This window comes from Oncorhynchus mykiss, chromosome 16 (assembly GCF_057628025.1).
Source record: "Oncorhynchus mykiss isolate SJ-2025 chromosome 16, ASM5762802v1, whole genome shotgun sequence".
Lineage (NCBI taxonomy): Eukaryota > Metazoa > Chordata > Actinopteri > Salmoniformes > Salmonidae > Oncorhynchus > Oncorhynchus mykiss.
The window spans coordinates 49,278,887-49,293,821 of NC_143037.1; the positions used below are offsets into that span (position 1 = coordinate 49,278,887).

Genomic DNA, 14,935 nt, shown 5'->3' on the forward strand with positions numbered 1-14,935 from the left:
TAAAATCTATGTATTTCCAATTCATATATTTTCTATTTTTTTGTTTATCAAAAGTAGACAACTGTAGAAATAACAACAACAACAAATAGTTTCGGGAAGCCTTTGTTGCTATGCTACTTTCTCACTTCCATTTTCTGTTTGTTTCCCCTCTGATTTTTCCTTTGTCACTCATTCACTGATTATTAAACTAGATGATTCAGAGAGAACTTGTGTCTGTAATTAACGCTAGCAAGCACGACGTAATTACATAATTAATACAATTAACTGCACTACTGTTTTCTGTAACTAACCGTTACACTCCTCTGTCCTCTCCAGATGGGAAATGCTTCAGACACAACCCTGTTTGTCTCCACAATCTCAAAGGAGCTTGACTTGCTCATGGGCACTTTCTACAGCATATTCTGTGAGTTCCTAATCCCTGTCAATGGGTCATATTTACTCATTGTTGATCCAGTCCTTACATGATTCCAAGGGGAGCCAGTCCCAGCCACATACAGATCAAATAGAAGCGTCAAGGCATTTACCCTCATCCATTCTTAAGAGTACTGTATGATTTTATGCCTGGAGATATACCCTGATTGGACATATTCCTAATTCTTCCTCTATGTTTAGGTCTTTATTTACAGTGCATTCTGAAAGTATTCAGACCCCTTCCCCCTTTCCACATTTTGTTACGTTACCCCCCCCATTTTTAGAAATGTTTGCAAATGTTTTAAATATAAGAAACAAAAATACATGATTTACTTACAGTTGAAATTGGAAGTTTACATACACCTCAGCCAAATACATTTAAACTCAGTTTTTCACCATTCCTGATATATAATCCCAGTAAACATTCCCTGTCTTAGGTCAGTTAGGATCACCACTTTTTTTTTTAAATGTGAAATGTCATAATAATAGTAGAGAGATTGATTTATTTCAGCTTTTATATATTTCATCACATTCCCAGTGGGTCAGAAGTTTACATACACTCAATTAGTATTTGGTGGCATTTCCTTTAAATTGTTTAACTTGGGTCAAACGTTTCAGGTAGCCTTCCACAAGCTTCCCACAATGAGTTGGGTGAATTTTGGCCCATTCCTTCTGACAGAGCTGGTGTAACTGAGTCAGGTTTGTAGGCCTCCTTGCTCACACACGCTTTTTTAGTTCTGCCCACAAATGTTCTATAGGATTGAGGTCAGGGCTTTGTGATGGCCACTCCAATACCTTGACTTGGGTTGTCCTTAAGCCATTTTGCCACAACATTGGAACTATGCTTGGGGTCATTGTCCATTTGGAAGACCCATTTGCGACCAAGCATTAACTTCCTGACTGATGTCTTGAGATGTTGCTTATATATATCCACATAATTGTCCCTCCTCATGATGCCATCGATTTTATGAGGTGCACCAGTCCCTCCTGCAGCAAAGCACCCCCACAACATGATGCTGACACCCCCGTGCTTCACGGTTGGGATGGTGTTATTCGGCTTGCAAACCTCCCCCTTTTCCCTCCAAACATAACAATAATCATTATGGCCAAACTGTTCTATTTTTGTTTCATCAGACCAGAGGACATTTCTTCAAAAAGTACGGTCTTTGTCCCCATGTGCAGTTGCAATTTGTAGTGTGGCTTTTTTATGACGGTTTTGGAGCAGTGGCTTCTTCCTTGCTGAGCGGCCTTTCTGGTTCTGTTGATACAGGACTTGTTTTACTGTGGATATAGATACTTTTGTACCTGTTTCCTCCAGCATCTTCACAAGGTCCTTTGCTGTTGTTCTGGGATTGATTTGCACTTTTTGCACCAAAGTACGTTCATCTCTAGGAGACAGAACGCGTCTCCTTCCTGAGCGGTATGACAGCTGTGTGGTCCCATGGTGTTTATACTTGCGTACTATTGTTTGTACAGATGAACGTGTTACCTTCAGGTTCGTTTTATTTTATTTTATACATTTGCAAAAATGTTTTAAAAAAATACCGTTTTTGCTTTGTCGTTATGGGGTGTGTAGATTGAGGATATTTAAAAAAATATATATATTTTAGAATAACGCTGTGATGTAAAAGAAAAATGAGGAAAAAGTCAAGGGGTCTGAATACTTTCAGAATGCACTGTAGTTATCCTTCTCTTTTTTTCTCATATTTCATTCTCATTCTCTTATAGGTGTTCTGTCTCTCCTGGGGAATGGCATCTTGCTGCTTGTTGCGTATCGTAAGCGATTGTCCTTGAAGCCGGCCGAGTTCTTCATCATAAACCTGTCCATCAGCGACCTTGGGATGACCCTGTCTTTATTCCCTCTGGCCATTCCCTCAGCATTCGCTCACAAGTATTTGATATTCTTTCTCTCTTCTTGTTCATGGAACAAAAAAACCCTAGGGCATTATCGAGAAAGCATTGTTATTCTATGCTGCAATGATAATGACTAAATATCTCAGTGAAAACTTTTTCCTGTCTAACTCTCTTATCTCTCCCCACTGTGTAGGTGGCTGTTTGATGAGATCACCTGTCAGTTTTACGCTATGTGTGGGGTTCTGTTTGGTCTGTGCAGTCTGACCAACCTCACAGCTCTCTCTTGCATCTGCTGCCTCAAAGTCTGCTTCTCTAACTATGGTGAGTTACATGTCATTGGCACATAATCTAACCTTCATTTTTTGTTTTATGTTAATCTCTGAGATGGTGAAGTAGTCTGTTAAAACTGATGCAATCTAATGTGCCCTTTCGAGATTAATAAAGCACTATTTTATCTTGTGTCAAAATGCTAATTTATCTTCCTTCCTTTTCCCCTTTGTCCCATTTTCCATTCCCAGGCAATAAATTCTCCTCATCCCATGCCTGCTTCCTGGTGGTGGCAGTGTGGTGTTATGCCTCTGTGTTCGCCATCGGTCCCCTGGCACATTGGGGACACTACAGAGCAGAGCCTTATGGCACTGCCTGCTGCATTGACTGGAACATACCCAACTACGAGCTGTCTGCCCTGTCCTACATTGTCTGCCTGTTCCTCTTCTGCTACGCTCTGCCCTGCACCGTCATCTTCCTCTCCTACACCTTCATCCTGCTGACGGTGCGCGGCTCTCACCAGGCTGTCCAGCAGCATGTGTCACCCCAGACCAAGACCACCAACGCACACGCACTTATCGTCAAGGTCAGAGTATCCCTGTGTCAGCAGTCCAGTTCACAACAACAACAGCTCAGGGATGATGTAATTTTGTGTGTGGTTAGACTTGTATAGTTTGCAGGGTCTGTGCCAAAGTTCTAAAGCATTATACTGTACCTTGCGACTAAGTCAAGTCATATTGAATATTTATGGCTGTTTATATATTGTGTGTGTTTTTCAACAGTTGTCAGTAGCAGTTTGCATCGGATTCCTGGGTGCATGGAGCCCTTACGCCATAGTGGCCATGTGGGCGGCATTTGGTGACGCCACCCTAGTGCCTCCTACTGCATTCGCCCTGGCGGCCATCTTTGCCAAATCGTCCACCATCTACAATCCTATGGTCTACCTGCTTTGCAAACCAAACTTCCGCAAGTGTCTTTGTCGAGACACATCCACGTTCCGCAATAGGATCTGCAGGGGCAGCCCCCGGCCTGAACAGAAAGACCCATTTGGATCCACATCCCAGAGAAACATCAAGGACATGAGTGTCTCAAACGGACAGCCAGAGAGCCACAGGGCATGTTTGCACTCTGCCAAGGATGGAGCACACTGCCACACAGGGACTACACCCCAGAGGACTGCCCGAATACTGTCAGGCTCCACCTACAGCAATGCGACTGTCAGTCAACTCTCTGCTAAACAACAGGCTCATTTCCTCTAGTAGTGAATCAGAACTGTATCCTACCCAAATCATTCAGGCAGGGATGGAGATGGTCAGGTGGAAAGACATGGCCAGGATGGGAGACAGTAAAATGGCAAAAAAGGATAGGTGGAATTCAGTTCAAGCACACAGGGCAAAATGTCAGTATCTGTGAGAGAGATTCCCCTGTGCCATCCATCCCCCCAAACATACATTTGTTTTTAGCTGGCTGAGTTACTGGTATTGGCGCTTATTTGGGCAATATTTGTTAATGCCTCCATTCCAGATAGCCACTATTGGCATTACAGCAAGCTACGGCCAGCCTCAGCATCCCTATAGGGAGAGCCTCAGTCCATTCTGTTCTGACCAAGGTCACTGCCAAAGGACCACAGCTTCAAGGTTGGATATTTTGCAAAAAAAACATATTTCTTGAAATGTTTATGTACGTCGGCAGCTGTTATTCTCCGTCTCACTCACCATAACAAACAAGTTGGTCAATGCAAACAACAAATAACATTAAGTTGTACAAGATGCCTAAGGACAAAATTGTTAATTGAAATATTTAAATATATTTATAAAAGAGAACATTTATTGTTTAAGTGCAGTGGATTTATCCAAGGACAATTACATGGCAAGGAGACAGAACCAAAGGAAATAGGAGCCCAATGATCCCACACATTATGCAATGTTCACATCTCTGTCGTAGGGGGCTATGATATGAAAATCTTATAGCTAATCACTAAACTCGTCTGGTGATACCGTGCCAGTGTAGAGAGGCCTTTCTCCTGACATTATTTCCAATACATTGTTGATAGTACTGGGCTGTGAAGTAGGCCTGGATTTCCCTTCAGACCATTGTGTTGTTGTGCTGTAGGCTTTGATGTGTATTTGTAATAAGAGAGCCTATCTAGGCTATATTTTCATCATGATGTCCTTATTAAAACTGTGAAACAAATATGAGGAAATTGCTTTAATTAGCTCATTTTAGAAACACAATGGAAAACTACCAGTCTGGTGCGTGGTTATAATTGTTTGAAATGAAAAGTCATGTTTCAAAACAGCCAATCAAAATAGGCCTACCTTGTCACAGGTTAGAGGTCATCATGGAGTGTTATCCCTGAGGGTACCACAGGGATAACTGACTTATGTTTCTAGTGTCCAGGTGAGCCTGATTAGGATTACTGGGTTCACCTAGTTTAGGACTATTTAGGTTCCTCTATTGAACTGGGCCGGTTGCTCAGGCCTCTTGTCTTGTTTTGTGTTGTACTCATGTGCACTTGCTTTGTTGTTTTTTCTATGAATACTTCAGTAAACATTCTGAATTTACCCTCACCTCTGCCTGCTGTGTTTTTCTGCGCCTGGGTCCGAGTTCGTACAAGTTATTGTCACATACCTGTTCTGATGGGCAGGGAGGTTCAGGCCTGCATGCTGTGGGTCAGGTAAGGTAAAGTCATTGTTTGTGGCATGACAGATGTCATGTGCCGTAGTTTAATGAGATTAACCATCTCTGTTTTTCAATAACATTTTCATGGCTGCAAACTTTTGAAGAAGGCTTGGCGTGAGATTTGCTGTGTGAATTTCATTGCCCTAGATGGAAAATGTTACTGTTAAAAAGCTAATTCCCTGCATTTCTACATATTTTGACATGGCTTAGACGTATGACCAGGATGGAAAAGTAAATACAAAAAAATAAACCACAGGTCAGGTGTATTCAGGATTCTTTAAACATGAAATGTTTGCCTACCCTGAAGTGCTAGGTGTTTGAAAATGTTCTTGTTATAACACATTTCTCAAATCACCAAACCTTCAAGAAAAAAATCTAATGAATATTAATAATCAGGTGGTTTATTCCTACTAGTTGAATATCCTTGCCATTGTCTTACTCTACATAGACACAATATGATGTGTTTGAGCTCCCCTACCATATCTGCCTAGCATGTGCACAATACTAAAATGTCAAATTATATATGAATCCTGGAGGATTTAATGCTTATTTGTATGACTTAATCAAAACGTTCCATGAATGGCTGAAAAATACATAGCCTCATATAATTCATTTTCAATGTCCATTTCAGATTTCATATGTGATTACACTAGCACAATTGGAAAGAAGTGGAATAATAAAATATGTGTGAGGAATAACAGTAGTGTTTTTGTTGACAAGCACAGTAATTACCCTATATTTTAGCCCATTAAGCATGAGTTGTTTCATTGATCCGACTAAATAAGTTATACATTCTCCTGAAGACAAGAGTATATAAATCTGCCCTTAAACCCCAGCCAAATGCTTATTTAATTGTTGTCGTCCCCCCTCTAGAATAAAACGTACATGTTAGGGTTCACAATCTGTTTGCCAAAATTATTTTCATAGTTACAAATCAGGTCACCCTACCAAACTTCGCTGCTAAAACATACTGTAGGTTTGTCTGCTGCCTTTTCGTTGTCACCGCCTAAACGGCAATCACCAAAATGAGGGGACTAATGCAAGTGCTGTTTAAATCTACTTTAAATCGATTAATTCCACTACCTTGACCCTATCTGCTCCTGCACCATGCCAACAACCTGGGAGAATGGGACACCACCACTCAACACACCCTGTGACTCTTCTGAAGTCAAATCTTGTATACCCAAACACATCTCTGCAGCTGCCACCACAAAATACATTTTCTGTGATTTATGTTCCATTTCTGCGGTACAGTTGATGACCACTGCTATGAACACTAAGAAGCCAACCTTACTGAAGCATACAGTGGGGCAAAAAAGTATTTAGTCAGCCACCAATTGTACAAGTTCTCCCACTTAAAAAAGATGAGAGAGGCCTGTAATTTTCATCATAGGTACACTTCAACTATGACAGACAAAATGAGAAGAAAAAAAATCCAGATAATCTCCCTGTAGGCCGTCTCGTCGTTGTTGGTATTCAAGCCTACCACTGTAGTGTCGTCTGCAAACTTGATAATTGAGTTGGAGGAGTGCATGGCCACGCAGTCATGGGTGAACAGGGAGTACAGGAGAGGGCTGAGAACGCGCCCTTGTGGGGCCCCAGTGTTGAGGATCAGCGGGAGATGTTGTTTCCTACCCTCACCACCTGGGAGCGGCCCGTCAGGAAGTCCAGGACCCAGTTGCACAGTGCAGGGTCGAGACCCAGGGACTTGAGCTTAATGACGAGTTTGGCGCTGTAGTTGATGAACAGCATTCTCACATAGGTATTCCTCTTGTCCAGATGGGTTAGGGCAGTGTGCAGTGTGATTGCGTCGTCTGTGGACATATTGGGGCGGTAAAGCAAATTGGAGTGGGTCTAGGGTGTCAGGTAGGGTGGAGGTGATATGGTCCTTGACTAGTCTCTCAAAGCACTTCATGATGACGGAAGTGAGTGCTATGGGGCGATAGTCATTTAGCTCAGTTACCTTAGCTTTCTTGGGAACAGGAACAATGGTGGCCCTCTTGAAGCATGTGGGAACAGCAGACTGGGATAAGGATTGATTGAATATGTCCGTAAACACACCAGCCAGCTGGTCTGCGCATGCTCTGAGGACGCGGCTAGGGATGCCGTCTGGGCCGGCAGCCTTGCGAGGGTTAACACGTTTACATGTTTTACTCACGTTGGCTGCAGTGAAGGAGAACCCGCAGGTTTTGGTAGCGGGCCGTGTTGGTGGTACTGTATTGTCCTCAAAGCGAGCAAAGAAGTTTAGTTTGTCTGGGAGCGAGACATCGTGGTCCGAGACTGGGCTGGTTTTCTTTTTGTAGGCCGTGATTGACTGTAGACCCTGCCACATACCTCTCGTGTCTGAGCTTTTGAATTGTGACTCTACTTTGTCTCTATACTGATGCTCAGCTTGTTTGATTGCCTTGCGGAGGGAATAGCTACACTGTTTGTATTCGGTCATGTTTCCGGTCGCCTTGCCATGATTAAAAGCAGTGGTTCGCGCTTTCAGTTTTGCGCATATGCAGCCATCAATCCACGGTTTCTGGTTGGGGAAGGTTTTAATAGTCGCTGTGGGTACAACATCACCAATGCACTTGCTAATAAACTCGCTCACTGAATCAGCGTATTCATCAATGTTGTTGTCAAACGCTATGCGGAACATATCCCAGTCCACGTGATCGAAGCAATCTTGAAGCGTGGAATCCGATTGGTTGGACCAGCATTGAACAGACCTGAGCCCGGGCGTTTCCTGTTTTAGTTTCTGTCTATAGGCTGGGAGCAACAAAATGGAGTCGTGGTCAGATTTTCCGAAAGGAGGGCGGGGGAGGGCTTTGTATGCGTTGCGGAAGTTAGAATAACAATGATCCAAGGTTTTGCCAGCCCGGGTCGCGCATTCGATATACTGATAAAATTTAGGAAGCCTTGTTTTCAGATTAGCCTTGTTAAAATCCCTAGCTACAATAAATGCAGCATCAGGATATGTGGTTTCTAGTTTACATAGAGTCCAATGAAGTTCTTTCAGGGCCGTCGATGTGTCTGCTTGGGGGGGATATACACGACTGTGATTATAATCGAAGAGAATCCTCTTGGTAGATAATGCTGTCGGCATTTGAATGTAAGGAATTCTAGGTCAGGTGAACAAAAGGACTTGATCTCCTGTATGTTGTTATGATCACACCACGTCTCGTTAATCAAAAGGCATACACCCCCGCCCTTCTTCTTACCAGAGAGATGTTTGTTTCTGTCGGCGCGATGCATGAAGAAACCAGGTGGCTGTACCGACTCTGATAACTCTGCCTGAGCCTGCCGTCCTGTACCTTTGCTCCACCCCTGGATTACTGAACTCTGCCTGACCCTGAGCCTGCCTGCCGTCCTGTACCTTTGCTCCTACTCTGGATTACTGAACTCTGCCTGACCCTGACCCTGAGCCTGCCTGCCGCCCTGTACCTTTGCTCCTACTCTGGATTACTGAACTCTGCCTGACCCTGAGCCTGCCTGCCGTCCTGTACCTTTGCTCCTACTCTGGATTACTGAACTCTGCCTGACCCTGAGACTGCCTGCCGTCCTGTACCTTTGCTCCTACTCTGGATTATCGACCCCTGCCAGCCTTGACCTGTTGTTTGCCTGCCCCTGTTGTTACAATAAACACTGTTACTTCACACAGTCTACACTTGGGTTTTACCTTGAGCCGTGATACTGACAGGCTAATAATAATAATAATGAGTGGTTCACAGTGATGCAAGTACATAACAAACAGATGTAACTAACACAGAGTGATGCTCAACATTTGATTGGGTACTTTTACATGAAATTAGTATTTTTTCATGCCTACATGCTGCACAAGCTTTATCATTGTTAAAATGCTCACATTAGTACAGGAAAGAGTCATGAACATGGTGGAAATTAAAACCAGGTGAAACAGACTTAATCCAAGAGGGGCGCACATAACAGAACAGACAGTCACACTAGTTTCTGTAAAATGCCTTGTTACTTATTATATTCAAAGCTGAAAATTAATCTGACTGTTATACATTAGTTTATACTGGAACTGCAGCAGTGCACCATACAAGGCTTTTATCCCTCTCACTCTCTGCCCTCATCACTGTTCACTCCCTCCCTCTCACAACTGCTTCTTCTTTTTCCCCCCTTTATCACCCCCCTCTCTACTCTCTCCCAATCTATCTCTCTCCCTCTTTCTTTGATGAAACCCTCTGGTCATTATAGTGGGTAGTTTGGTTTGGGGCCTCTTCAAAGACTTGCTTCACCAGCTGTTATAGAGCTTTGCCACTGCTCCAGGCAGCCAGTTAGCACACAACACACATTTATTTTGGTGTGTTTATTTCCAATCCTGCTGTCCCCGCCGCAGCAGATACTGGGGGGCATTTCTGCTCTGGTGTGGGTGTGTGCTTTTGGGAGTTAGTGTGTGTGTGCAAATTAGTAATTCAATTTCCCCTGGGATTTATGTAATTGTAAATTATGTAATCAGTATGACAGTAAGGGCTGTCCTGCTCACATTACGGGTAGCCTAGACTCCTTCAGGTAGTACTATGTTTAAGGGGATTATTTGAGTATCTCAGTGGGTGATGCTATTTTGTTTGCTTTTGGGATACTGTATTTCAGAGTGGAAATAGAGAGGGAAGAGGGAGAGGGAAACTTCTTTCAATTTTGGCAAATTAAGAAACAATACAGAGTTTCTATGGCCCTGAGGAGAACACAAAACACTAGAGTTATTATAAAAGAGAATGGAAACAGACTTAAACAGGCTTGGTTTTAGTTCAGGCAAGAGAGTAACACTTCCCCCAGCTGGTTATAACAGGGAGTGAAGAAATTAAATAAACATCACATGCCAAAACAAAACTAGTTCAATTAAATCAATTTAGCTATTATAAATTATTTAATAAACAGCATCAAACTTTGGATTTGATGATCAAATAGTTTCTATTTGTTTTAGAGTTGAGCCACTGTCAACTTTTTAGTTGGTGCTGGCACACTAACACAACATTTTGACATTACAAAACATGATCTGTTCAAGTTCATAACATTTCCTGTACTTCAGGGTAATACATTTTTGGATTAGCTAATACTTACAATTATATGGAGGGTGATCAGTGCCAGTTCAAAAATGCAATGCTTGAATGCTAAATAGGAATGTGAAAATGATAAATACATTTTTATTTTAATATCCAGTGCTTGACTTGGGTCGGAGCTGTCCAGAACGCCGTACTGGCACTTCTAATTCTGGGGGAATGTACCAGCTCCTTTATAAAAATAAAGTAGCCTATCGCTGGCCCAGATTCACACACAGAGGCAAAAAAGGTTGATCAAAGCAGAATGAAGGCGGAATATTCATTGAATAGCAATGGTGAGTGGGCATTCATTTCCTGATTCCGCTTTGTTCAATCTGATTTGCAGCTAGTCTGTGAATCTGTGAGTGACAGTATTGCACAGATTGAAAATGTGTCAACATGATTTTTTTTCACCTTTATTTAACCAGGTAGGCTAGTTGAGAACAAGTTCTCAGTTGCTACTGCGACCTGGCCAAGATAAAGCAAAGCAGTTCGAGATACAACAAAGTTACACATGGAATATACAAACATACAATCAATAATAATAATACAGTAGAAAAATCTATATACACCATGTGCAAATGAGGTAGGATAAGAGAGGTAAGGCAATAAATAGGCCATGGTGGCAAAGTAATTACAATATAGCAATTAAACCTTGGAATGGTAGAATGTGCAGAAGATGAATGTGCAAGTAGAGATACTGGGGTGCAAAGGAGCAAGATAAATAAATACAGTATGGGGATGAGGTAGATTGGATGGGCTATTTACAGATGAGCTATGTATAGGTGCAGTGATCTGTGAGCTGCTCTGACAGCTGATGAGGGAGACAGCTACTGAGGGAGGTAAGAGTCTCCAGCTTTAGTGATTTTTGCAGTTCGTTCCAGTCATTGACAGCAGAGAACTGGAAGGAGAGGCGGCCAAAATAACAATTTGCTTTGGGGGTGACCAGTGAGATACACCTTCTGGAGCGCGTGCTACGGATGGGTGCTGCTATGGTGACCAGTGAGCTGAGATAAGGCGGGGCATTACCTAGCAGAGACTTGTAGATGACCTGGAGAAATGGTATGATGCGCTGTTCCAAGTTGTCAAATGAGGGTTTGTAAGGTCATGAAAAGTAATGGAAATTAGTTTCATAATTGTTGTTAATGTAATTCATGAAAGAACACTTTTAAATATGATCAATCAATTAAAAAACTACATTTCAGCCATTATCTGAATGACCCTTCAGTGCATGTCTGTGGTGCTGCGTGCCAGTGTGAGTGGGCCGTTGCCCGAGGAGAGAGAGCACAACATTTCAGCAGCCGGTATAAAATAATGACAGAGAGTAACTAGATCACCAATTCAAAATATAACTAGCGAGATAACTGCTACAAGTTAACTACAGCCAACTAAGCGTTAATTTTGTTGTTGCCATTCCACCGCACTATAGAGATGAAATAAATCTGCATCATAGGAAAGATGCGATTCCTACCTTATCCATTTGATCCCTGATTTATTGAATGAGGGAATCATCGTAGAAAGACAATTATTTGGTTGTAATGTTAAAGACAAGCCTGCACAACCAGGAGCTCTCCAGATGGAAGGTTTACCACATGTTGACAAGATGTGACTAACAGTGCAGTTACAGTGCCTTGCGAAAGTATTCGGCCCCCTTGAACTTTGCGACCTTCTGCCACATTTCAGGCTTCAAACCTAAATATATAAAACTGTATTTTTTTGTGTAGAATCAACAACAAGTGGGACACAATCATGAAGTGGAACGACATTTATTGGATATTTCAAACTTTTTTAACAAATCAAAAACTGAAAAATTGGGGGTGCAAAATTATTCAGCCCCTTTTACTTTCAGTGCAGCAAACTCTCTCCAGAAGTTCAGTGAGGATCTCTGAATGATCCAATGTTGACCTAAATGACTAATGATGATAAATACAATCCACCTGTGTGTTATCAAGTCTCCGTATAAATGCACCTGCACTGTGATAGTCTCAGAGGTCCGTTAAAAGCGCAGAGAGCATCATGAAGAACAAGGAACACACCAGGCAGGTCCGAGATACTGTTGTGAAGATGTTTAAAGCCGGATTTGGATTCAAAAAGATTTCCCAAGCTTTAAACATCCCAAGGAGCACTGTGCAAGCGGTAATATTGAAATGGAAGGAGTATCAGACCACTGCAAATCTACCAAGACCTGGCCGTCCCTCTAAACTTTCAGCTCATACAAGGAGAAGACTGATCAGAGATGCAGCCAAGAGGCCCATGATCACTCTGGATGAACTGCAGAGATCTACAGCTGAGGTGGGAGACTCTGTCCATAGGACAACAATCAGTCGTATATTGCACAAATCTGTCCTTTATGGAAGAGTGGCAAGAAGAAAGCCATTTCTTAAAGATATCCATAAAAAGTGTTGTTTAAAGTTTGCCACAAGCCACCTGGGAGACACACCAAACATGTGGAAGAAGGTGCTCTGGTCAGATGAAACCAAAATTGAACTTTTTGGCAACAATGCAAAACGTTATGTTTGGCGTAAAAGCAACACAGCTGAACACACCATCCCCACTGTCAAACATGGTGGTGGCAGCATCATGGTTTGGGCCTGCTTTTCTTCAGCAGGGACAGGGAAGATGGTTAAAATGTATGGGAAGATGGATGGAGCCAAATACAGGACCATTCTGGAAGAAAACATGATGGAGTCTGCAAAAGACCTGAGACTGGGACGGAGATGTGTCTTCCAACAAGACAATGATCCAAAACATAAAGCAAAATCTACAATGGAATGGTTCAAAAATAAACATATCCAGGTGTTAGAATGGCCAAGTCAAAGTCCAGACCTGAATCCAATCGAGAATCTGTGGAAAGAACTGAAAACTGCTGTTCACAAATGCTCTCCATCCAACCTCACTGAGCTCGAGCTGTTTTGCAAGGAGGAATGGGAAAAAATGTCAGTCTCTCGATGTGCAAAACTGATAGAGACATACCCCAAGCGACTTACAGCTGTAATCGCAGCAAAAGGTGGCGCTACAAAGTATTAACTTAAGGGTGCTGAATAATTTTGCACGCCCAATTTTTCAGTTTTTGATTTGTTAAAAAAGTTTGAAATAACCAATAAATGTCGTTCCACTTCATGATTGTGTCCCACTTGTTGTTGATTCTTCACAAAAAAATACAGTTTTATATCTTTATGTTTGAAGCCTGAAATGTGGCAAAAGGTCGCAAAGTTCAAGGGGGCCGAATACTTTCGCAAGGCACTGTATATGTGGGGGGCTAAATGCCTTGATTAAGGGCACAGTGGCAGGTCTCCATGGGATCAGACACAGCAGATTTCCAGTGTCAATAATGCTTTCTTTTTCATGTAGGCTATAATAATAGTCATGAAAATGTGGTTAAAAGTCATGGAGAAGTCATGGAAAATGCGTATAAACCGTTAACAGTGAATTAGAGGTCTCTATAGCATAATGAGATTCGTGAATTTTGGTGAACAGAGTCTAATGGACCGACTTCGAAAAAGAAAGCACCTGCACTTCTTTAAACCCAAGTCAAGCACCGTTCATATCAGTGTGCATGATTCATGCCACAATTAAGTTGCAAAATTACAATTAAAATCGAAAATGGTTCATTTAAAATTTGAAATGGTAAACAGAAAATAAACATGGTAAATGTAAAAAGCCAAATGGTAAACAGAAAATCAAAAATGTAATGTGCAAAGAGAATTTGAAAGTGTCCGTTGTCATTTTACCACTAACCAATTAAGCATTTTCTCTTTTCAATTTTCATTTTCATAGTGCATGCAAATAGCTTCTTTGAGGTGTGAGCCAGGAGAGCAACACCACACCCCCATGTGGTGGTACATTTTAGCCATGTCAGGCTCTCTGTACATTGATTTGACTAGCGTAACCAACACACAGGGTGCTAACCCAGGTCTCCTACGCACCAGAAAAGCATAGCCCTACAAAGCTGAAGCTTAGGCATTGACTCAGGGAGCCAATGCTACTCTTCAGGTCTCAGGCAAGGTTAGGCCTACTCATCATATATGTGTGGTAACTGAACCACCTCAGTTACAATTCACCATCCTTTGACCTCCTCCTCCTCACAGATACCCATCTGAGCCATGGCACAAATATGACTGACAGGGTTCAAATAAGGGTCGTCTTGCACATCAGAAGAGCACATTAGCCCACTAAACCAAAGCCTATGCAACTCTTCAGGTATCAGGCAAGGTTACTCATCATATGAACAATAAACCAGGAGGAATGCATATATGATGAGTAACTTTGCCTAGTGTTGAGTATCTTTGCCTGAGACCCAACAACTTACATTGGCTCTCCAAGCTAAACTGCCCAGGCTTTGGCTTAGTAGGCTAAGATGTTCTTCTGGTGTAGAGTACACCAGGTTTGAACCCTGTCAGTTACACTAGTCTAAAATCAATGCACAGAGAGAGTGGGTTAGGGTTGGCAAGGATGTATCACTGCATGGTGGTGTTGCTCTCCTGGTTCTAGCCTCTATGAACAATTTGCATGCACTTTGAAAATGTAAATTAAAAGAGAAAACGCTCAATTGGGTAGTTGGGAAATGAAAATGAAAACAGCACATTCCCATATTACATGTACTATTTTCTGTTTAACCATTTGCCATTTTCTGTTTATCATTTTTATTTCGAATGTCAGATGCCATATCTGGT

At 42.1% G+C, this 14,935-nt stretch overlaps 1 protein-coding gene across 1 annotated transcript; it reads left to right on the forward strand.

Annotated features, from left to right (window-relative positions):
• Positions 1-247: 247 nt before the first annotated feature.
• On the forward strand, positions 248-5,102 carry LOC110492761 (opsin-5-like). Its single transcript, XM_021567234.3, has 5 exons — positions 248-403; positions 2,140-2,302; positions 2,459-2,586; positions 2,784-3,118; positions 3,315-5,102. The coding sequence occupies exons 1-5, from the start codon at positions 316-318 to the stop codon at positions 3,789-3,791; spliced, it is 1,191 nt and encodes a 396-aa protein (XP_021422909.3). The 5' UTR covers positions 248-315; the 3' UTR covers positions 3,792-5,102.
• The last annotated feature ends 9,833 nt before the right edge of the window (positions 5,103-14,935 follow it).

What these genes read in the sequence shown, in the direction of transcription:
- LOC110492761 (XM_021567234.3), top strand. Translation starts at nt 316, where the DNA reads ATGGGAAATGCTTCAGACACAACCCTGTTTGTCTCCACAATCTCAAAG. An exon ending in CCCTCAGCATTCGCTCACAA is followed by an intron (nt 2,303 to 2,458) that starts GTATTTGATATT and finishes CCCACTGTGTAG; the next exon opens with GTGGCTGTTTGATGAGATCA. An exon ending in CACACGCACTTATCGTCAAG is followed by an intron (nt 3,119 to 3,314) that starts GTCAGAGTATCC and finishes GTTTTTCAACAG; the next exon opens with TTGTCAGTAGCAGTTTGCAT.